Source organism: Syngnathoides biaculeatus, chromosome 3, assembly GCF_019802595.1.
Source record: "Syngnathoides biaculeatus isolate LvHL_M chromosome 3, ASM1980259v1, whole genome shotgun sequence".
Taxonomy (NCBI): Eukaryota; Metazoa; Chordata; class Actinopteri; order Syngnathiformes; family Syngnathidae; genus Syngnathoides; species Syngnathoides biaculeatus.
The window spans coordinates 28,723,109-28,748,862 of record NC_084642.1 but is presented as its reverse complement, the minus strand read 5'-3'; the positions used below and the strand labels follow the sequence as shown (position 1 = coordinate 28,748,862).

General features: G+C 41.4%; 1 protein-coding gene across 1 annotated transcript in view; it reads left to right on the top strand.

Moving 5' to 3' along the window:
* Positions 1-25,754, top strand: part of kcnq1.1 (potassium voltage-gated channel, KQT-like subfamily, member 1.1) — a 50,166-nt gene that overhangs the window by 9,837 nt on the left and 14,575 nt on the right. The window contains 9 exon segments of the mRNA XM_061815173.1: positions 5,987-6,113; positions 6,557-6,635; positions 7,580-7,676; positions 13,227-13,349; positions 15,052-15,162; positions 15,402-15,497; positions 17,986-18,099; positions 18,532-18,652; positions 24,928-25,054. Coding sequence (XP_061671157.1) covers positions 5,987-6,113; positions 6,557-6,635; positions 7,580-7,676; positions 13,227-13,349; positions 15,052-15,162; positions 15,402-15,497; positions 17,986-18,099; positions 18,532-18,652; positions 24,928-25,054 — 995 coding nt within the window.

Genomic DNA, 25,754 nt, shown 5'->3' with positions numbered 1-25,754 from the left:
TCACTTCACTTCAAAGATAAAGGTAGCCCAAGTTCTTTATGTGAGTACTGTAATATGAAGTGAATGTCAACCCAAAGCAAGTCAAACGACATACTTTCTTTTGAGTTCCACATATGAGCTACAGAATGTTATTTGGGTGAGAAGCAAAGACTGATTCTGATCAATGTTTCATTAGGCCATCGTGGAAGGTAATCCAGATTGATTGAACTAAGAAATGTCCAAGGTGGCGCATATGTTTTCCCCACATAATACCATACTTCTGTTTTGATTGCCCATGTAGTTTGCAGCCATTTCTCTCTTTAGTATATGATCGCCCTTCTCTTCTCTTTGGCAGGATTTTATTACTTACATGTTTGTCATAACCAGAACGCTAAGGCGGACCCAAATGCATGACTCAGTAGACAGGAAGGCAGTTCAAGGAAGATCTTTATTCGTTCCAACGTCAAATGCCGGAGAGTCAGTCAGAGCGAGCAGTAGTATCAGTAGCGTCAACCTTACGGGGTTGGTCGGAGGACAGGCGGAGGTCGGTACACAGGGGTTCAGGATCAGGAATGTGGAAGTGCGGGAACGTGGCATAGATGGCAACGATCTGGCAAAGCCAGACCGTCTGCTGGGTCCTACATATACTCGGGTTCATGATAGCCGATGAGGCGCAGGTGTGCGCCTCCTAATCAACGCAGGTAGGCAGGGGACCTGCACAGCCAGGGCTGGACCGGTAGGACCATGACAATGTCAGATTGAAATGTGTTGAATCAATATTGTTTTTTTGCCATTGTCAGTGAAAGGGGCATTCACATTCTAGTCAATGGTGCAACTAGGAACAAAATAGTACTAATAAAATTGATGAAAAATGTAATACAACTACCCATCCTTTTTCTGAGCCACTTATCCTCACAAGGGTCAAGGGAGTGCTGGAGCCTATCCCAGCTATCTCCAGGGAAGAGGGCCGGTACAGCCTGAACTGGTTTCCATCCCAGGGCATATAGAAACAAGAAAGCGTTTGGACTCTCAATCATACCTAAGGGCAATTTAGTGTCTCCAATAAATGCTTTTTGAGGTGTGGGAGGAAACTGGAGTGCAAGCAGGCACGGGGAGAACATGCACACTCCAGACAGGTGGGGCTGAGATTTAAATCCCGGTCCTCAGATCTGTGAGGCTAATTCTCTTACCAGTCGCACCATCATGCCTCCACTGGACAAATATAACATAACTGGACAAAAGAAAAAGGAAAAATAATAACATGGAATTAGCAACAACTGTGAAACAAGCTTCATCACAGATTCTACATTCACATTCGCCCATGACTAACAGATTTAAAATTAGAGACAGGAATAGCCTTACAGAGTTATTAGAAAGTACTGGAACACAATCTGATTGTCGAAGCTGGTTGACCAATTTGTTGATTGAGATAAATAATATTTGAAATAATAAGCAAACTGGTCACTATAATCTGACCCTCACCTTTTAAATGGGAGCAAATACTAATTGTTTGTATAAAAAAAAAATCATAAATTGTGAAATCAACCAGCAACTAATTATTTGATGCCGCTTTCTGAAAATGTATCTGCAAGGGTGGCATACTGTGTTGGATTATTACCAAAAAGTGGAGCTGATTTACATAACACCACATCTGCACCGAGTTTCTTATACACGTGACTTGGATGTTAGGCTGGGTGAAATTCGACCTTTTTCGGGCAAGCGCCAGACTCTGGCTGTTGATGTGTCCCCTGCATCTGCCCCAAGCATATAGATCGACGTGGTTTGGTGATGTTGTGCTGCCTCAACGAGTGTAAAAATTGGGGCTCACTTTTCTCTTCAGATTTTGGGCTGCTGAAGAACAAGTGCCCGTTCAGCTTCTCACAACGCTTCCACGCATGGTTTCCATGATAATGAACGCTTGAAACTGCACTGGGCCCGCTGCAGTGGAAGGCAGGGTGGCCAGTGGGTAATTTGCATGAAACAGGACCATTCCCTCAAAGCTGGTTAATTTCAGCAAGATGGTAAAAAAGAACGTCATAATTCATGACCCATATGATTCATGATATTTTTATTACCCATGGTAACTGCTGTGAACAAAATACACAATACACAATACCCATATTTCTCATTTAAGAAACACTTTAACATTCCTGAGGGTCATACAAGTATGAGCAGAGGTTTCTAACTCTTACAATGTTAAAGTGACAGTAAAAGATAAAGTAACCGTCTTGGACACGACCGATGTCTTACTGCTCTGAATTTTAGCTTATTTGTTGTACAGCAACTTCCTTTGAATTTTTGTTTACTTCTCACTGAACACCCATTAAGAAAAGGTTCTTGTCTCATAAAAAACTTTCAGAAACTGTTCATATTATGATTACTCCTTCCAACCCAAGTTGACTCAGGCCTGAGCATAATAATACTGAAAGTGGGACTGTCATCCCTATAAACATTGTGTAATGTAAATGTAATGAAAAATACATACAACAGTATTCACTTCAATGTCTATATGAAAAAAAAGTGAGCAGAGAGCCCATCATCCATGCAGAAAGTTGCGCAATTGAGTGTCTCTCGACATCCAAGTGGTCGCCATATTAGTCGCGTCCTCTGTCCTCGACATCATCGTCACTTCCGCTGTTGAAAACGCGCAGTGCCTATCCCTTCTTACACCGAAGCTCTTTTCGAAAAGGACAACACCACACAACCGAGTGAAGTTACCGGGGCTATATTACACTATTGTTTCGAGCCCTCAGGGCAATATTACACTATTGTTTCAAGCCATATTCAGATGATATCCGATCATGGCCAAACCGCATCCCGTCTGATCCACTTCCGCAGCAGAGATGAGCCATTGCGGCTCATCGCAGCCGGCCGGTGTGGCTTATGACAGATCCGAGTGGTGCTGCTTTAGGGGGGTGCCCACAGTCGAGCCGGGGCGCTTTATGCGCACACGCGACTGAGTAACGCATTCTCGGCTGGGTTCTTCAGAGCCGCCCCCGTCGCAAAGCCCGATGCGCAGCTTTGCAGAACATGTGACCGTCAAACACGGCGCCTCAGCTGGTGTGGGTGATTTTCGGCACCGTGGTATATAAGGAGGAGGTGGAGCCGAGCCATGCTGCTTTTATGGGTACGTTCAAAGCCACCGCAGTAAGCGATGAACACTATCGAGACGAGGCTGAGTGAGACATTGTTGGCTGGGCGACGCGCGCATCGACACATTTCATACGCGGATCTTTTGTCACGTTATGAGAGAGACCGATTACGTGATCCGCCCCAAATTATTATTTTTTTTTATTCGCTGTATGCGCACATCAACACATTTCATACGAGGATCTTTTGCTACGTTATGGGAGAGACCGATTACGTGGTCCGCCCCAAACTATCATTTTTTTTAGTAGCTGTATACAAATCTACCTGTTATTTGGAACCCACGAATCTCTCGTCCTCTGCACCCGTGCAATCCCTTTTTCACAACGAACAGGGTCTCTTTCAAACTTATGAAGGGTAATTCCATTCTCCCGAGTGTTCAAGCAATGTCCAGCAATGCAATGAGCCCGCATTTTGGCTAACACGAAGGAACAACGAGCTACCTTCCCGGAGGTAAAAATAATGGAAACAAACGAGTCCACGTGGGGGCGCCGCTGTCCTTTATGTCACTTCCTGCTTCTTCTCGAAAAAAAATCCCTGAGAGGATTTTCATGGCGGGAGTTACAAAAAGCTGTATCCGTCAAAATCATGTTTTGTGGTGAAAAAACACATGGGACCATATTAGATGTGGGTTTTTCATTAATAATATACCAAAAATCATCCATTTCATGACAGGCCCACTTTAATATTCCATTGGTATAAGAAAGAAAACGTGATTTTACATATTTACAGTAAGTATTTGGAACAATGCTCCAGAAAGTGAAAATTATCATCTCAAGAAAACTGCATCACCTATGAATACAAATTATGGAGAATGAGCGAGTGGGTGGATAAATGAGGCTTGGGAATATATTCATGAAAGTGGTTATGTTCGAAACAAAGTCTGTAAATATAACAAGCTTAACAGAAAATCAACTGTCTAAAAACATAAACATGACGCACTCAGGGATGCAAAACTTTGTATTTTGTTACAAGTGAAAGAAAGCAGAGTTCCACAATACAGTAGTTGTACTTATCTAATGGATTGTTTTGACTATTTGGAAATCTGACCCTAGCACCCCTCATGCCAAAATAATGACTCTTAGATGAGCTCAGGACCAGAGAAACAAACACTGTTTTGGAGTGTTGTTAATAAATGGCTTTTGCTTTGCATAGTAGAGTTTTAAATTGCAATTAGGTGTTTGATGGGCTTTTCTTGATTTTCTTTTTTGCCACCTGTTTCAGCTTTTTTGGAACATGTCGCAGCCATAAAATTCCAAGTTAATATTTTTTTCCCAAATAATAACCATTATCAGTTTGGACATTAAATATCGTATCTTTGTTGTGTGTTGAATTAAATATAATTTGAACATAATTTGCAAATCATTATCTTCACTTTTATTTGTTTAACACAATGTCCAAACTTCATTGTTGTTGGGTTGCGCATATAAAAATGCGTAATGAAAACAAAGTGAAGTCAGACCCTGACAGTTTAGCTCCTAAAATCATTGGTTCAGATGAACCCCTTCACTGTGGAAAGGTGACGGCTCATGGAGGGGAAGATTCCCATTGATGACTTAAATGGCCACAACAAATGCTTTTCCTGACAAACACCAAATACACACAAGGTCTTTTAAATGTGAAGGAGCCAGACTTCGGTAAACATCCTGGTTATCTTTGTACCATCAAGGTTACGGGTTTGGATTCTAGTGATTTATTTACAAAGACTTTCAGCAACTGCAATCACATTTCAACACAGCTTGCGCCACCATCGTTCTAAATGAATCGCCTTCATAAGAAGTGATTGAAATCACAACAGAGTACGTTGTAAGACAATATCCTTCTAGGCCTTTTGATTGTATTGCTTTTGATTGTACACCGCAAAACCTGTGCAGAATATGTGCAGGATACCAGACTCCTTGTTTGTTTGCTGCATGCTTCATCTTTGAAAATTGTGCACTTATCTGTCTACGTAGATTCTCCCATCGATTAACACACTTTTCCTTTTGTCTGTGACACAGGTTGCATGTAACATTGTAACATTCTATTCAAGTTTGGGTGCAGTTACAATACACACCACACGTGCTAATAATTATATTAAGGAGATTTCCAGACCTCCAAGGATGCAGCAAATCATAAAAACAGTACTTGGATTAAATTATGGATTTGGATGGGATTTATTTCGTACAGAATGAAAAAAAAACATGCTCTTCTTCAAAGTGTAGCCAGAGCAGTCAGCCTGTCCCAACGGGCTGACTACACATTGCATCCACTCTTAATAGGCATTTTTAAATTTAAAGGTGTACTTTTATTTATTTTAATGGATTTCAATGGCATTCGCAAGTCTCAGGAAACGTCAATGTTTTAGTGATTGGAAGCCGACCTAAGATAAAATTGAATCATACCTCTTTGGTAGTGGGTGTGGTTGTATCAAAAGTTTAGACAGCAGAATCAGCAGAAATCAAAAGTGTACAAGTCCAGCCACATAAATAACGAATTTACACACCAGCAGGAGAATATGGCCGTAGTTGGTGATCCGTTTTCGTACACAGATGTATCACGTTAAATTTTGAAATGCCACTCAAAAGATTGGGTAACCATTGGCTGTAGTCACTTATACTGTTTCCTCAGTTTTTCCCTGAGTGAATAACAATAACTTATTCACCATTTGCATTTAGTTCAAATTTTCATTTTTCTGCTTCTTTATATTTTAGCAGATTACTTTCACAGATGGACTTCATTTCAAACTAATTACGGTATTTAAATGAGAAGTTTCGTTATTAGATGTACACTCTTATGACTACTACTTACTAGTGTTCTTTCCAATGCTGATAAATGTGTTCTGTCTTTTGTGAATGTAATCTCTATCCTCCCTTCCCAGGAGATTTTCCTTGTGGTCTTCTTAGGGGTGGAATATGTTGTCCGGCTTTGGTCGGCAGGTTGCCAAAGTATATATGTTGGCTTCTGTGGACGACTACGATTTGCAAGACAGCCAATAATTATTATAGGTGTGAACTTTATATTTACTTTATATACAGGCAACTTGCACACACACTCACACACACACAAACCTGAACATTCAAAAAACAAACATGCCACAACAAAGCCAAGCAAATACAAATATGGTGCAAATAGTGCAATGTTTTCCACTCATTGTCATAAAATCAAGCTACAATTGTCTTTATTGTTCACATAAAAAAAGAACAGTTAATGCTATAACTAAAACTAGGCAATGAAATGTCTGAACTATGTCTTTGATTTAATTTTTTTTTGTCATCTTAAAAACCATTGTTAGTTTGCTTCTTGGTACTGTATTCTTCTTATACTTGTCAATATTTTGTTTTTTGTCTCATCAGTACAAATATGGACTGTAACTTTATTGCAATATTTGGTACATTTGCACACCAAGATCACATTTGTTCATGCCTTCCATTCTCAATTCTCTGCACAGATCTGATAGTTGTGGTTTTCTCCGTAATATTGCTAACGGCTGGTTCCAACGGGCAGGTGTTTGCAACCTCTGCTGTTAGGTAAGATTTAAAGATTTTTCAATAAATAATGTGGAAGTGGGGGAAATGAAGAAAAAGTGCAATTTTGCTCATTGGGAAAAGGGCTACAAAGTTATTTCTTTGCTTTCTTTTGTGTATCCAATAAAAATATTTCCAACTAAAGAAATAAGTAGATATGCGTTTCGTTTTAAACAACACTGGATATGTTTTGGTTGAATTGGTTTTCTTTCTGATCAATCAAAATATGCTTCAATAATTATTACACTTCAGTAACTAGCAGCCAATACATGCCCAAGTAAATTAAACTCCTCTGTTACTGCATGTTCATCATATAGTCTTTTTTAATCAACATTTATGATTTCAATACTGTAAAGTAATTATTACTTTTTACATTTCTCAAAATACCAATGATACACCAATTTGCTGTAGGAGAACCATACTATAGTGGGTAAACACTGTACTACACATGTGATGTTTGTACCTTCGTACCTGTATGCAATATAGAAGTAAAGTACAAGTATCATAATAGAAGCTACCTTTGCCAGTTAGTCATCTTGTAGATTATTTGAGTAAATATCTTACAGTGACTGACTTTACTGAAGAATTCAAATTAAATATGGGAATTCAAAATAAAAGTAAATTTAAAAAAGAATTTGAATGGTGGGAATTTTTACCCTTACAGGTATCTCTACCACATTGGGTGATTCGATTATTTGCTTTGTGCGCTGGTTTTCAAGCGCTACATCAACAAACAATTTCTTCTGATTTTATAAAAACATATAATGAAGATGATTATGGGAGACATGTTTGATTAAAAGTAGAATGCCACATTTTATTGAAGAAATGTAGTGTAGTAAAAATGAAAGTTGCCAGAAGTATAAATATAGATTTTACTCAAGTACAGTCATCAAGGCATGACAACATTGGTGTCACCTTTTCAAAATGCAATTATGTTTTTATTTCAGGGGGATCCGTTTCCTGCAGATACTGTGTATGTTCCACGTAGACCGCCAGGGAGGGACATGGCGTCTCCTGGGGTCTGTTGTCTATGCCCATCGCAAGGTACTTGATTTTTCTTTCAAGTCCAAAAATCTCATGGTCTTCTGATATTCATTAACATTAGCATTAATTATTTGACTGTACTTTGATATTACTACAGTTGAAGTTTGTCAAGTCTCAATGTTGGAAAAACTTGACACCCAAGAATATAGAAAGACGAGCTCAAAAAAGCTTCTGTGAGAAATGTTTAGGACCGAAGACACAAAAAGAATTTTAGCTTCCTCCTGAGTTATATTAAGATGAGAAAGGTGACTATGATTACCTGCCCTTATTAACACACTAGTTTTACTTTTCAAAGTCTAGGCTGTGCTGAATTACTCGTGAATAAGGCTGGTCAAGTACTGCCACTGATTGAAGTAATTAAAAAAAGAAAGTGTGCTTTCACTGCCACTCTGTCTCACTCTTTTTGAGACATGACTACTCATTGTTGCAAATATAATATGCAAAAAGGACAATAATGACTATAGTGTATAAATACAGTCCATATTTAGTGTTTCTAACATGAAATGGACATATAGCCAATGCACAGAAGGATTATTTATTTCCTTTCCTTGACAAAATTCAGTTGTCGAAACTTTATTTAATCAAGCAATCATATAAAGGACTTTTCATACATACATATAGACTGTACATCTCAAAGCGCTTTACATAGTTAAAATCAATCCCCTCTTCCCACTCGTCCACACAGATACAGTACATACATGTGCTTGCAAACACCCACACGCAGTTCAAAAATAATAATGATAATAATGCAACGACCTACGGCAGGCCACAGAGATGCAAAGTGAGAAACGCCATCTCAGGGAGCCATCTGCACCAAAAGCAGACTGCAGCCACAGAACACAGTCAAGGAGCCCAGGTGCAGTGGCGTAAAGGGAGCCACATATGGCGACTGAGAACCCCATGAGGCAGGACCTTGGCCATGGTCCACTGCAGCTCGCTGAAAGATAATAATCCTAAACATACAAAAAAAAAAAAAAAACAGACAAGATGGTGAACGACTGGTTAGCACATCTGCCTCAGAGTTTTGAAGACTGGGATTCAAACCCAGCCGAGCGTGTGTGGAGTTTGCATGTGTTTCCTGTTACTGCGTGTTTTTTTTCCAGGCACTCTGGTTTCCTCCCACATCCCATTAATATGCACAATAGGTTGATTGAATACTCTAAATTGCCAGCAAGTGTGAATACAGGTAGTTTGGATCTGTTCAACGCGTACCCCCCACTCTCTAAAGATAACTGGGATAGACGCCAGCATGCCCAGGACCCTTGTGAGGATAAGTGATATTAAAACTGGATGGATGAACGCACAAAAACATACCTATCGATATAAAACCCAGTGTTCAGTGAACGCCACGTTGTGTAGCTCTTCCACTTGCTAACGCTCCCACTTCCTGCACACTCCTTGTCCCGAAAGCCACCATCTTGCCTTAGATGTCCTTACCCATACATAGGAAAACCCAAATAAACCACTCTAAATCTATTGCCTCCACTTTGGTCAGATTTTGGATGCAGTCAAATTTGATACGATTTAGTATTGTGACATCCATGTTGAACCTCTCCGGTAGATCTGTTAGCCTTTTCCTTTCCTTTCCTTTTTCCAACGAGGGAGTTTGAAATGCTCCCTTTGCGTAAGGACCTATGATTCGAGATACAGTATATAGTTGTAAGTTTCTCTTGTAGGGTATTAGGGCAATTAACTAAAGCTTCAGTTTAGTCCTGGGAAAGTTGAAGGAAATTATCTGATTTCCAGGACAGCAGAACAGTACAAGAATCTTCTTCTTTTCCTTTCGGCTTGTCTGGTTAGGGGTCACCACAGCGTGTCATCTTTTTCCATCTAAGCCTATCTCCTGCATCTTTCTCTCTAACTCCAACTGCCCTCATGTCTTCCCTCACCACATCCATAAACCTTCTCTTTGGTCTTCCTCTCGCTCTTTTGCCTGGCAGCTCCATCCACAGCACTCTTCTACCAATATACTCACTCTTTTGCCTCTGAACATGTTCAAACCATTGAAGTCTGCTCTCTCGAACCTTGTCTCCAAAACATCCAACTTCAGTTGTCCCTCCAATGAACTCATTTCTAATCTTATCCATCCTCCTCACTCCTAGATAGAACCTCAACATCTATATTTGTGCAACCTCCATTTCTGCTTCCTGTTGTCTCTTCAGTGCCACTGTCTCTAAACCATACATCATGGCTGGCCTCACCACTGTTTTATAAACTTTGCCATTCATCCTAGCAGAGACTCTTCTGTCACATAGCACACCAGAAACCTTCCACCAGTTGTTCCAACCTGCTTGGACCCATTTCTTCACTTCCTTTTCCTGGAGCCTAACTCTTTCCCCTCTACCCCTATCATTCACGCGCATAAACAGCAAACAGGAAGGAGCTCAGAGCTGATCCCTTATGCAGTTTCACCTCCACCTTAAATTCTTCCGTCACACCTACGGCACACCTCACCACTGTTCTGCTGCCGTTGTACATGTCCTGTACTATTCTAACATATTTCTCCACCACACCAGACTTACGCATGCAGTACCAGACTTCCTCTCTTGGTACTCTCTCATTGGCTTTCTCTACTTCCACAAAGACACAAAGTAGCTCCTTCTGACCTTCTCTGTACTTTTCCACGAGCATCCTCAAGGCAAAAAATGCATCTGTGGTACTCTTTCTAGGCATGAAACCATAGTGTTGCTCGCAGATACTTACTTCTGTCCTGAGTCTAGCCTCCACTAATCCTTCCCATAACTTCATTGTGTGGCTCATCAACTTTATTCCTCTATAGTTACCACAGGTCTGAACATCGACTTTGTTCTTAAAAATGGGAATTAGCACACTTTTCCTCCATTCTTCAGGCATCTTCTCCCCCGCTAGTCTTCTGTTGAATAAATTTGGTCAAAAATTCCACAGCCACCTCTCCAAATTGCTTCCAAACCTCCACAGCTATGTCATCAGGAACAACTGCCTTTCCATTTTTCATCCTTTCTAATTTCCCCCGAACAATCATTGCCACATCCTGGATCTTCACACTTGTCTCTTCTACTCTTCCTAGTCTCTCATTTCCTTCATTCATTAACTTCTCAAAGTATTCTTTCCATCTATTTAGATCACTACTGGCACCAGTCAACACATTTCCATCTCTATCCTTAATCACCGCTACCTGCTGCACATCGTTCCCATCTCTATCCATCTGTCTGGATAACCTGTAGAGATCCTTTTCTCCTTCTTTCATGTCCAACCTTGTGTACATGTTGTCATATGCTTCTTGTTTACCCTACGCCACCTCTACCTTTGCCCTATGTCGCATCTCAATGTATTTCTTTCTCAGTCCTCTCAGTATCCCACTTCTTCTTTGCTAATCTCTTTATTGTATGACTTCCTGTATTTTGGGGTTCCACCACCAGGTCTTCTTCTCCCCTTTCCTACCAGACAACACACAAAGTACTCTCCTGCCTGTTTCACTGATCACCTTGGCTGTAGTAAACCAGTCTTCCAGGAGCTCCTCCCATCCATCGAGAGCCTGTTTCACCTCTTTGCAAAAGTCCGCACAATAGTCTTCCTTTCTCAGATTCCATCACATGGTTCTGTGCTCCACCTTTGTCTTCTTAATCTTCCTGCCCACCTTCAGAGTTATCCTACACACCACCATTCTATAGTGTCGAGCTACACTCTCCCCCACCACAACCTTACAGTCAGTAACCTCCTTCAGATTACATCGTCTGTACAAAATATAATCGACTTGCGTGCTTCTACCTCCGCTTTTGTAGGTCATTCTATCTTCCTGCCTATTCTGAAAAAAAGTGTTCACTATAGCGATTTCCATCCTTTTTGCAAAGTCCACCACCATCAGACCCACAAAGTTCCTTCCCTGGATGCCATATTTACCCATTACTTCTTCATTGCCCCGGTTTCCATCACCAAAATGTCCATGACAATCTGCACCAATCACAACTCTCTCTATGTCTGGGATGCTCAGAACTACTTCATCTAGTTCCTTCCAGAATATCTCTTTCACCTCTAGGTCACATCCTACCAATGGGGCATAGCTGCTAATCACGTTATACATGACACTCTCAATTTCAAATTTCAGCCTCATCACTCGATCTAATCCTCTTTTAACCTCCAAGATATTCTTAGCCAGCTGTTCCTTTAAAATAACCCCAATTCCATTTCTCTTCCCGTCTACTCCATGGTAAAGTAATTTAAACCCTGCTCCTAAACTTCTAGCCTTACTACCTTTCCACCTGGTCTCTTGGATGCACAATATATCAACTTTCTCCTAATCATCATGTCAACCAACTCCTGAGCTTTTCCTGTCATAGTCACAACATTGAAAGTCCCTACACACAGTTGTATGCTCTGTGCATTCCTCTTCTTCTTCTGCCGACGAATCCAGGTTCCTCCTCTTCTTTGTCTTCAACCCACAGTATCTAAATTTCCAGAGATGCCCTGCAGGTTAGCGGTGCCGGGGTTGGGCGTCATAAACCCAGGTCATGACTCATCCAATATTTGTCTGGTACAGTTTTACGCTGGATGGTCTTCCTGACGCAACCCTCTGTATTCATCTGAGCTCTGGACCGGGCTACAGGACGCACAGGAATTGTGCCCCCATAGGGCTGCATGAAGATGTGGGAGACAATCACACTGTGGAATTTCACTCCATGCCTCTTGATGACACCGCCAAGAGGAATCATACACAAATTTAATCGAAGTGGGGCTAAAATTGATCCCTGCAGCACACCACATTATTTAATGAATTTTTGAATAGCATGTATCCAAAGATACCATAAAAGTCCTGTCAGTAAGGTAGGATAACAGGATAAGAACCATTTATGGAAAGTACCAGCAAGGCCAAGCTGGTGTTTGTCTGTTTAGAAGAATAGTATGGTATGCGGTATAAAGGTAGCACTAAGACCCCACATAACTACCCATCAATTTTCTGATTGGCTTATCCTCACAAGGGTCCCGGGAGTGCTGGAGCCTATCCAAGCTATCAATGGGCGGGAGGCAGGGTCACCCTGAACTGGTTGCCAGCCAATCACAAGGCACACAGAGACAAACAGCCGAACTCACAATCACACCTCGGGGCAATTTAGAGTGTCCAATTAATGTTGAATGTTTTTGAACATGCAAACTCATTTCAGATTTTTAGGAGGGCTGTCTTTGTGCTGCGGTTCATCCCAACACCAGACTCATTCAGCACTTTTCAAGAATATCCAAATTGGTCAAAAAATTAAGAGATTTTAATAAAAAAAGGATTTAAATTGTTGAAAAGAATATTGCTTTTGTTCAGAAAGGGCCTTCCCACTGCTGCACAAGTTGGCAAAAACCTGTGTATTAATAGATATGTGCATGCATGATTGTATACGCTACACTATATACACATTTATTATTTGCTAATATTAATCTAATGAGACCAAATACTGTATAACAATATCAAGCATAGCTCTCAGTGTCTTGTTTTTCTCTACTAACTGGTGGTTGTGTCATTGGACTCGGGTTAGGGCAAATGAATGCTTTCCAAACAATCTGTGTCTTTTTGTGTGTGTATTTCAGGAACTGATCACAACTCTTTATATTGGCTTTCTTAGCCTAATCTTCGCCTCATACTTTGTCTACCTGGCAGAAAGAGAAAGCAACAACTTCGAAACCTATGCTGATTCCCTGTGGTGGGGAGTGGTAAGAATATGTCAGAATATGTCATCATTATGTCAAGTCGTTTTGGTCGTAATATATTTTAAAATTGTTGAAAAATTGTGTGCCAAAATCAGGTCACGTCAGTAGAGGTCTGACGAGTTTAGCAGTTGGAGTTAGTTATTCTAAATGTTTAAATCACATGCTGGAAAACATATGTGCTGCATACTTAATTTTGAAATAGTTAGTTTGCTTTTTTTCATTCGTTTTCCGAGCTGCTTATCCTCACCAGGGTCATGGGAGTGCTGGAGCCAATCCCAGCTATCATCGGGGAGATTTAATTTTAAAATTTAAAGTCTCCAATTAATGCATGTTTTTGGGATGTGGGAGGAAACTGGAGTAAACCCACACTGGCATGGGGAGAACATGAAAACTCTACACAGGTGGGGACAGGATTTGAACCCCTATCCTCAGAAGTTTTACACAGAAATTTTAGGCACTGGTGTCCATCCCTTTAGCAAGCATTGCATTGTGTGACCTACGCCACTGATTCGGTGGTATTTCTCTCAGCACCTGAGATACACGGAGACGGGAAAAGAAGAGGGATAGCATGCTGGTAGAAGGACCGGAGGAGAACATAAACAAGCCCCAACAGCAAGAATGAGAGAAAAAAAGCGAGTCAGTGTTTAAATATGCAGAGGGTGTATCCAAATAGAGGACGGGCAACTGGGAGACGAGACCACGCCCATCAGGCTTGCTCTCATGTAGAATTTGAATTATGTAGATTTAATATCATGAAGTAAAACATTCCAAACATAGTTTCTCTCAAGCAAAGAATAACTTTAACTTTGGTCGTGACAGATTCGGTGCTCACTCTTCAAAATCACGTTACGTTGCTTTCAGTCAAAATCAACCCAAAGATTTCCCAAATCTCATAGTTACTCAGAAAAAAATTAAAAAGCTCAAGACTGACACACTGACATCAGGGCATACATTTGGAATATTTCTGCAGAATCCATGAAATATTAAAGCCAATTATTTCCTGTTCAGTGTCACTGATAGTGTAGTTCTACACACGCTTGACTTTGGTGGGGGCAGCCAGGGGTGGATTCCTGCTCAGTGGTGTTGATATGTGCCCTGCAACTGACGGGCAACCAGTTCAAGATCTAGTCTGCCTTTTACCCGACATTAGCTGGGATAGGCACCAGCGCTCCTGTGACCTTTGTGAGGATAAGCAGCTTGGAAAATGGAATGGAGTTTTCTGTTCAGTTAATAAGCGTTACTGGCAAATTTGCAGTTCCTCTCAACAGCAATGGGTTACGCCTTATGTCCCTCTTCCAGGAATCAAGATTTGACGGGTATCTTACTAATTAGGTCAGTTTAATGTCTCATCAGCTTTCTCCTCCGGATTAGTGGCACCTCTGGGGCCTTTAATGCTTGGCAGTCCGGACTTTGAGGGTAGATGTTAATAATTTAGGATCCACAAAGACCATCTGACAGGAGGCAGCTTCGAGGAAGGCAATTTATGAAGGTGGGGGAGAGCTTCTGGCACCTGGGTCAGAGTCACTACACATTTGATAACAAACTTTGGGCACATCTCGTTGGGAGTGAAAGTGAAATAAGCAAACCTAGCAGTGCTGATGGTGTAGAAGATTTTTTTTCCCCAATTGATTTGATCATATTTTTCTTTATGTTATAGTTTCATTCCTATGGTTAATTTCCTTCCAATCCCATGTGTTTGTCAAAGATAACATTGACGACCATTGGTTATGGAGACCTCGTACCTCAGACGTGGCTTGGAAAGATCATCGCATCTTGTTTCTCTGTCTTTGCCATATGCTTCTTTGCACTCCCTGCAGTAAGTGCAAGCAGGCATTACAATACAAAGCTCTAACGTCTGCTCTCTGGTTCTAGGGTTCATACCTGTTCTTGACAAAGGGTTATATTCAATAAAATTGTCAATTAAGTTTCACTACTTTTTTGATGAGCTAATTATTTATGAGACAAATGTTTATTACCATGGCTGAACTGTTTTTGGCCAGGTTGCAGCCCAGCTGTCTGCTGCTGGACTTCACTGAATTATGATTTACTTTACAGGGAATTTTAGGCTCAGGCTTTGCACTGGAGGTTCAGCAGAAACAAAGACGGAAACATTTTAAGAGACAAATTCCTGCTGCTGCTCGTCTCATTCAGGTATTTGGTCATAAAATATGATTGAGCCAGTCTTATTTGTCGTTATATACGATGACCGTCAATGTTCCCTCTAAACTGCTCAGATGCGCAATTACGTACTGCTGATTGGGCTCTGCCCAGATATTCTGCGTTGCGCACAAAAAAAAAAGCTGAAAAAATAAACTGAATTAAAAGTATAATGTAACATACAACTGATTGTGCCATTTTGCAAAGTGATATAATGAGTGAGGGGTGACTGGCTGCGTCAAATTCACATACTTATATACGCAGCCCACCAAACAATGTTTACAATGATAGTGCTCTTATGCACCGCCCACCACTGGTGTTGAGTTGGCAAAGCGGTCTGGGTGCACTGATCTAAAAAAAAAGACTGGATAGTCCATACAGATCGAGCAGTATGTCGATTGATGGCCACTTCATTTTTGGTGGCCAATGAGCCATCCATCTTTTTTTTTTTAGATCAGTCTCTGGGCGTAGTAGAGCGAAGACGATTGAGACACGCTACTTGTGGGCTACCCCAAGTGTCACGTTCTGCACAAGTCATTTGAAAGCAATTAACCCCTCCGTGGATATTCCGCGTCACTGACCAATCAGAGGCCAGAGATCTGCATAGACCAAAGCCCGTTTTTGCTCCCGCCATTTTCTCTGACAACATTGAATGGTCCAGTATAGGTTTAGCTAGCGTTTTATCGCGTATTTGGGTTATTTAACAAAAAATATGGTTAAGAGGTGTAGTCACGGACTTTGCAATAGTGACGACAGGTATCCTGAAAGGCTAGTTGGTGGAGTTCGATTCGTACCCTTTCCAAAACCGAAGACCCAGTACGAAAAATGGCTTCGATGGATCAAACTTTGTGGAAGACCGCATCATCAACTAAATCCATCTAATATCAACCGGAACACATATGTTTGCACGAAGGTATGCCCTATATTTGATTTTCAATACATGTCTCGTATAAATGAATTCGAAGTTCTTCGCTAGCATAACACTGCTGCGTGTGAACGATTGACACACTTATTCTTTGTTGAGCGATACTTAGCGATGATCGGACTGCACAAACGTATTGATTTCTTGCTGGCTCGCGGCCAGAAGCTTAACCAGACTGTGTTTGCACGAAGATATGCCCTAAATTTGATTTTTAATCCACGTCTCGTATAAATGAATGAGACGTTCATCGCTAGCATAACACTGCTACGTGTGAATGATTGACACACTTATTCTTTGTTGAGCGATATTTAGCGATGATCGGACTGCACAAACGTATTGATTTATTGGTGGCTCGCGGCCAGAAGCTTAACCAGACTGTGTTTGCACGAAGATATGCCCTAAATTTGATTTTTAATCCACGTCTCGTATAAATGAATGAGACGTTCTCCGCTCGCATAACATTGCTACGTGTGAATGATTGAATGAAATCAGAAGCATGGCGTCTCTCTCAGTTAAGAATGTATTGTATTTAGAATCTATAATATATCGTTGATTTGAATGAAATCAAAAGCATGGAGTCTGTCTCAGTTCAGAATGTATTGTATTGTATTTGCCATTTTTACTGTTTGTCTTACGTCAGCGCACGTGGCGTGACGTCACTTCAGGGGGCGTGGTTAAGTTACGGAGGAGTCAATTGGAATTATACGCAGATGTCAGCTGGGAATCAGGATCAGTACTTCGTTGATGGAGCGCTGGCACTGGTAAACAAATCGAACCCAGAGCAGGTTAAAATTCTATCGACAGTGTTGCTGCTAGCCATCACCAGGAATGCATCTCTGCTTTATCAGTTCAACAAATTCACCACCACATGGCAGAGTACCCAAGTATACCAGAAACCTGACATAGCAAAAGTTATGCTTCTGATTTTTTTAATTCAGTCAGTCAATATAATGGAAAAATTTATCAATCAATTAGTAATGTTAAAGTTCCACCTTGGCATATTTTCATAATGGCTGAAACCAAAGAATCCACTGCACAAAAAGCTAGTTCTTGTATTTCAGATACAAGTAAAAAAAATAACGTTCATAAAACTTTTGGAGCATAATTCAGCTGTCACCATCTCGCTCCAAAAGAATATTGTGCAAGCAATAATTCACTTTTACACCAAGAACAACAGATGGGGATATGATTGTGAATCCCCCCAATTAAATAAATGAAATAAATTTGGAAGCGGGCTTTCAAATTCATAATTTATAGTTGTTTTGGTTTGGATAGCAATGTATTTTTTGTGTAGTTAAAAGAACAATTTTTTGTTGGCATTTTCACTGTAAGTTTCCAAAAACTTCAATAAAAGTGTCCTAATGGGAATGTAAATACTGTAATCTGTTTTTTTTTAATAAGACATGTAACTTCAATGGATGACACATGTATAATGTTGCTCAGAGGGGGCTGTGTTGCTCAGACACATAAAAATTTAGGGGGGACATTGGTGACCTTGACTCTCCCTTGTACAACAAGTACTATCTGAACCATCATATTTCTCGTCTCTCTACTCTACAGACATCATGGAGATGGTTAGCAGTGGAAAACTGTGATTCAGCCACATTTAAGATGTTCTTGACAAAGAGATCCAACACTAACTCCTCACTATTGACCCCAACGCCCAAGGAATCGGTTGGTGCTTGTACATGGCTAAAGGTCTTTAAAGAAATGTGATCGCGGTTAGTTTGGACTTAGCCAGAAGTGGATCACTTGCAAGTAATTGTGAGAATCTGTAATATAATATAATATAATGTAATCTTTGATCATCTAAGATGTTGTAATTTTCCCCCAAAAAAATTATCAGGATTCCTACTGAGTTTATAAAAATTGATGCAGGGAAAAAAATGCAAACTTCATACAGGAAGGCAGACGTGCTAGTGTGATTTGTTTAAAATTTGAAATTTTAGCTGTTATTTTAATAATTTAAATGCCATAACTACTTAAGAAAATATAGCACCCAATGGCATTGGAATGGGTGCATGCACATGTCACATAAAGAGACTTTACTATTTGCTTAGGACATTTCTTTTTTCGTTAGCTGAGATGTTTATGTTTTATTGACAGGCGAAGAAGTTGAACAAGCACATCACTTCAAATTTTCTCACAGTTCCTTGTATCTCTGCGTTCGACAGTGAGAGCAACAACTTTTTGAGCAGCTCTGATGCCAGCAGCAATGTCGACCTTGGTAAGGCAGATAAGACCATGTGTTCCCAAAATTGTGTCAGTCCAGTGTAAATTGTGAGTCATGATTACTCATTCTTCTGAATATCATATCCATTTGGATCCAAACTGTGCAAACACACCAAATGTGTTTTGGTTTTCTCTACATCACACATAAACGAGGACATTGCCGCATCAGAACAAGTGATAGCGCGACGGAACCTTCAAAAGTCCTTTCGGTATATGATGAAGAATGTGATGATAAGAACCAAACCAAATTACGTAGGCATCATTTCAATAACAGCTGAGCAAGAATGTAGGTTGTGCACCCTGCATGTAACAAACATGTCGGCTTACATACAGTATGTGAGATAAAATAAAATAAATAATGACTAATTTTTATCCAAGCATCTGGTCTGCTGTGCATGTCAAGTGATGCAGTAGCTATTTTTCATGATTATAAGAGTGACTCATAATTAGATGGGAAAAATATGTTTTAGTACCGATGTACTTTCTCATCAATCATACACACAGATGCTTTATCTTAAGAACCCTAAGAACCTTTAAGAATCCATTTCCAACACCACGTATCCCCACTTGGGTCAGAAATGAGCTGGAGCCTGTTACAGCTAATTTTGGTCAAGGTACACCTTGAACTAAAACTGCTCTAAACAGCGCACATATAGATAAACATCGCACCTCAGGACAGTTTACTTTTTGAATGCAGCAGGAAGCCGAGGGACCCAGAGAAAACTCACCAAATCACAGGGTGAACATGCCAGCTCCACATAGGAAGGCAAAACTTCGATTTGAATGCCGAATCTCAAAACTTTGAAGCGTCCTTACCACTCCCCACCATGCCCCCTCGGAACAGTCGATGGAAGGAAAATACAGTCAATCAAAAAGGTCCATGGTGATGAAAAACGGTTTGATGAGGCTTTTCACTTTTATCACCCTTTGTCAATATTTTATACTAAATCTTTTTTTTCCTTTCGGCTTGTCCCATTAGGGGTCACCACAGAGTGTCGCCTGAGTTGAACGCTAAATGTATGTATTTATTTCTTGTCATGCTGGACGTTTCGAATTAATGCTCCTGAGAAGGGTTGCATCAGGAAGGGCATCCGGCGTAAAAATTGTGCCAAACAAATATGTGCGTTCATCTGAGATGACACACTGTGGCGACCCCTCACAGGACAAGGCGAAAGAAACTTACTATGGAGTGTCATCATTTTTTCCTTGATGCTTTCATTATTTTGCACATTGAAAGGATACTTTGAAATGCTGTGCAAAAATAATATTACCTACCATTAATGCCTTAGGCCATTAATGGATACTGTTCAAAGAAGAAAATAAAGCAATATCAGAAGGGGATGATACATTAGAATGAATAGTCTCTGAACTTTTGAGTACAATCCATACAACACACAACAACCCAACCACCTACAAATCTTTGATTGCTCAATGTGACAGAGTTTAGGATTTGCCATGTGTGCACGTAATTAACATTAACCTGTGTTCGCCAAACCGGCGTGACTTGAATCTTCCCGTTTTCCTGGACAGCGAAACAACGTCTGCAACAGTCCTCTCCCCATGTCTTGATCTGACCTGTGGCCCAATCTTTGTGCCGTTGCGTGGGGAAGGTGGTTGCCCCCAACGCCTCGACCACGCAAGGATTTATCAAGTTTGCATCCGACCCGGAATCAATGAACGCAGTCACAGTGCATGAACGGGAGTCCGTTCCCAAAGTGAGGTGAAGAAGTGACCTCCCTGACTCCGCCGCGTTATACCGCACAGTCACTGGCGTGGAGATCCTGATGTCGGGGTGCTTTAGTCGAACCGGGCAGTGGGCGATCAAGTGTCCCAGGCGCCCGCAGTAGAAACATCGACCCTCCCGTCGACGGCGCAGACGCTCCTCCCCTGGCCTGTCGAGACCCTCCACCTGCATGGGTTCAGCCGTGGAGGGCAGCGTGGACGACCGGGCAGCGGTTGGACTGGAACCCTCCCTCTCTCCTTCGGTCATCGCGGCAAGTTGCCCCTGCATTACCAGTCGCTGGTCGACCTTGTGGGCCAACGCGATGAGCAAAGGAGGGAGTTCGAAATGGAGATCGCACTGAGCGAGGAAAGGCTTGACGTTCCCTGAGTCGCCTGAGAATGGTTGCGGTCGGGAGAGCGGGTTTACACTGGTACAAGGGAGCTCCGTGGCGAACGGTGCGGGCGGAACTGGTAGCACCAGCGGAGTGGCCACCGTTGGCGTGGCAGCCGCGCTAGCCTGGGAGGCTCGCCACGGCTTAAGCCAGATCTCATGGAGCCTCTGGTTGGTTACCTGGAGAGCAGCCTCCTGCTCCACCCGGCATCTGCCCTGGACTTGCAGGGAGCGACGGATAACTTCTGAGTCTACTGGGTCCATGTTACGGCCAGATCGTTCTGTCACAAACAGGGCTCGAGGGCGGACCCAAATGCATAACTCCAGAGACAAGCGGGCAGTACAGAGGTAACCTTTATTCGGTCCAAGGTCAGGGATCAGGCAGACAGTCCAAACAAGCAAAGGTAATAGTAACGGCAGGCTTACGAGGGTAGACAAGGGACAGGCATGGGTCTGTACACGGAGAGCAGAAGTCAGGCAAACGGGAGTGCGGGAACGAGGCATCAAGAGCAACGATCTGGCGGAGGACTAGTTGTCCCCCAGGTCCTATATATACTGAGAGTAATCAGCCGGGACAAGGTGCAGGTGTGCGCTGACTAATTGGCTGGCCACGCCCAGCCTGGGCAGGAAGCCAGGAGCATGACAAATAGTACTGAAAAGGAAAGGAAGCACAGCACATTTTTGCATGGAGGATTTATTTTATCATTCATTCATTTTGATGACTGATTTCCTTTCAACTATCTTTTAATCCTTTGTCTTCATATTTGTCTCCATCAGGGTTCGCACGCGGCCCTAAAAGTCCCTAAAAACCCCTAAATTTTCGAAGGTGCATTAGGGGCTCCTAAAAGTCCTTAAAATCCGCGAAAACCGGTCAAGCCCCTAAAAAGGCCTTAAATTAAATAAATATCAAAGGGAGGACCTCTACCGCCAAAATTCTCCCTAAAAAATAAATTAATCTTTTATGTAAAAAAAAAATAACAATCCGTCTGGAGTCCAAATCAGCCGGAAATTGTCAACGGAAGTCACCGTGTTGACAGCTTGTCAATATTCCATTGTTTCCATGAGTAGGCATTTCACTTTGTCTTCGTTACGACGTATCATAGTTCTTTCATCGATCCAACTTGTATCACGGGGAAGTGCATTTTTCAAGAAGCTTGGGTTGAAAGTAAGGAGTTTGGGAGCTGGGTTCGTCGAGATCCAAAAGATCGGCATGTTTTACTGCCATCTGTGCAAGCAGAGTTACCAGCTTGAAAAGATGGGCGTCAAAGCGCTGGAGTCGCACCGGAAAAACAGGAGACACACTGATTTGGCGAAGACTCTCTCATCTTCCGTTGGTATGAATCTCTTTCTAAAATATCAAGATAGTGAAGCATCAACTTCAGGCAGTGGTACTAGCAGTGCATGCGCACTCGGGATCGCAAAAAAACGGTTACTTTCATAACCGGTTTTAACCGAACAGTTGTAGCAAAAAACCGATTAACCGGTTTTAAAACCGGTACCATAGTGGTGTTTACATAATTCACCCACGGGACCTTGAGTTGGGGTGCGGACTGTTTTTGTTGTTGCTCTTCCGGAGTGACGAGTTCACAGAGTTCCCCCCGTTATGCGAGTAGTGTTTTGATGTTTGCCAATAAAACAAGTTTTGTTCCTGTGTCCGACACTCCGCCTCCGACTCCTTTTCTCCGGCGCTACACCATCCATCGTTAATTTACTCCGCAGTAATGGGGTAGTTTGTATACAATATTGACAAACAAGCTTGTTGAATGTGGCTTTCAACAACGCACTCGTGTAAGTTAAATTTTTATTTTTTTTGTAAAAATGTTTTAATGTTGACATTCTTCTTTCGGACTTTCAGAAAGGGCATGAAAGTATACCGAGCGTTTCCTCGATGCCATGTTTGATGTTTCTTTGATTTAACTGAATGTTCTTTTGAGTCCAACTTTAATCTAACAGCGAAACTTGGAAAAAAGTGGAAATGATGTTGAAAAAATAGCGCAATGTGGAGTACTGGAACCGGAAGAAATGATTGGAAATTTTAACTGATTTCGAAAATCCGATTACGGTTTCGGTTTAAAAAAAAAAACACGAAAACCGGTGACAACCGGTTATTTGTAACCGGTTGCGATCCCTAATGCGCACCTACAGTTGTCCAGCCAGAAGTCAGGCTTTATGAACGTAGTTCAATACACGAAGATGGACTCGTTAAAGGCAGAGATCGTGTGGACTTTAAAAGTGATCTGCAGCCATTACAGTTACAAATGTTGTGAAAATAATTTGAAAGTGTTTGCAGTCATGTTCCTGACAGTGACATTGCTAAAAACTACCAATGTGGGGAAAGGAAGACTTCGTACCTGGCTACATTTGGCATCGCTGCCGACTTTTTATCTCTACTGCCTCAAAGCCAAAAAAGCCAGAATAGAGACTGACATATCTTCACTTATTGAGAAGGCTGACAGGCTGTGTGAGGAGGCAGAAGAAAAGAGGAATCTGAGGTTTATCACCGAGGCCAATGCACTCAGAGGCAGAGCAATGGACAAGAGAGGCACTTTGGCACCTCTGCAGCAACAAATAGAGGAGGCACTGGGTAGGCTCAAGGAGCTAGAGTAGGGGTGCTGAGACAGACATCAGTAGAACACATTTGTGGATATAGTTGCAATTGTAGTTAGAATCTGTTTTTCTGTATACTGTTATGTGAAGACGTTGACAATGGTCATATCAATGAGAACTACCACAAGGGGCGACAGGTGATCACTGTCACAGGTACTGAGGTACTGGAACCTTTGATGAACCAAGATGGTACCATTGGGTGAGTCTTTTTTCTTTACTCTTGATTTCCCACGATGGCCCTAAATTTTTCGTGTCGGCCCTAAATTTTTTCTGTGTCAGCCCTAAATTTTTCGTGTCAGCCCCTAAGAATGGCCCTAAAAAGCCCTTAAATTTTTTTGGTCAGACTGAGTATGAACCCTGTCATGGTTTAGCGTGATGTCTTCCTTTGGAAGGAGGCAGTGACCTGCTGTTATGGGACACATCTTACACATCTTGTCTCTTTTATTGTTATTAACAATCGGTCTCTAACCACAATCAACCCATGTTAGGAAATACTCTTACAACACATTCTTGTCACCATAATTTGTTATAATGAGATTTGAGCAGCCATTTATTGTACTCTTTATTTTATGGTGACTTAAAACTAAATTGAAGGTAGCAATGCACAACAATGCTGTAAGATTTGGCCTTTTTTTTTTTAAACACACATTCCACACAATTGTACAGATCCATGGCATTCATTCACTCAGCAGTGTTTGTTTTTTTTAAGGGCACATTGGCAATGCTCAGGAAAACAAACAGGAATCACTCCATCAATCAGTGTTCTCATATCCAATTTTGTAGGCTTGATTCAAAGAAGGTATCAAACCTGCAACCCACACGACACAAGCCCTCGTCAGGGAAGTGGTCATGGACCGTCACTCATATTTCTCTGTTTGTATATTCACATAAAAAAAAAAAAAAATACAAATCACACAGAGGCTTCACAACAGTTATTCTTGCAAATGTATCTTTCACAGCAAAAGTAAGAGATTTCTCTTTTTTTTGTCTAAAATTGCCACTCTCTTGTGCCGCAGGCATAATCATCGCGGTATTAGCTCAATCTTGTCTGCTTGAAAAGGCATCCGCTGTCCAAATTATAGCAGAGAACATGCAGCCCCAGATGAAAGGAACCTGCTAATGTTCTACTCGCTTAAATTCCTAGTAAACAGATTAGACAATTACAGATGAGCCGAGGGTGACATGACAGCACTATTTTCAGCTTCACAACAAAAAACATTAGCTAGAACTATGATCATCCTAATCACCACTGTGCTCTTTTTTTGACAATCCTTATTTGCCAATTCTGTTAATGTACTTTTTAAAGGTGAATTTTCACGTTTATTCAAATAATCTTTGTCATTACTTGTGTTGTCATAAATTGAACAAAAATAAAGAGGTCTAAGGTACATCCAGCAGTTGTCTGTGACAACCATTACCATTCCAAACAGGCTGTTTGAAAATGTTCAGTGTCACACCTTAGAGGCCCACCATGGTCTCTTCTGGTGACGTAATCCCTATATAAGCAATCAATAATAAAGTTTAGTTTACAACGCGGTGTTTATTTCTAGATGAAGGTCCGGCCCTTCTGGATAGTCATCCTCCCAATGGCCATAAGAGGAATTGCAATCTTCCGGATGACCTGGAACAGGAGTCAGAGCGACACAGTTCACTGACTGCAGCTACCTCCATATCCCAGTGAGTTTAGCCTCAATCACTCTGCAATTGCCATGTTACAGAGATTCCATGAGAACGTGGAAAAGAGCATTCTGAAGTGTGACATGGCCTCAACCATAAGGACTCTGGCTTTGGAATGGAGGGGGATATTTTGAGTTTCACTTCAGAGAAATATTTTGAGATTGCAACTAGTTGTTACAGTGATGAAGGTAGTCTCCACACTCACTACGATCACAAACCTCCTCCCCTCACACCCCTGACTTTTACACAGGGGCATATATGTAAATATATTCACACATTATAAATTTAAGTATATATCTAGACCAGGGGTGCCCAGACTTTTTCACCCCAAGATCTACTTTTCAAGCAGCCACCCTCTCGCTCCCAATGTTATTATTAATGTTATGTGATATATTATACTGCATATAAATATGTATATTTAAAATACACAGTTAGCCTTTTGTGCACTGTATTGTCTGTGTTTTCATCTTGGATCAGGCTGTACCAAGGTGGAATTTTAAAATTACACACCATCTCATCCTGCACTTTCTACTTTGGCTTCAGACCAGACCTTTCCCACTCAAAAAGAGAAAATCTCTAATATCGAAAGTAAACATAAGCAGCATGTCTAGCTCGTCTTTGCTCTACGTTGTGATGGGAACTAAAGCAGCGGTGGTGGACGCTGTCACTATAAAACACATTAATGGGCTGCGTAAGAACT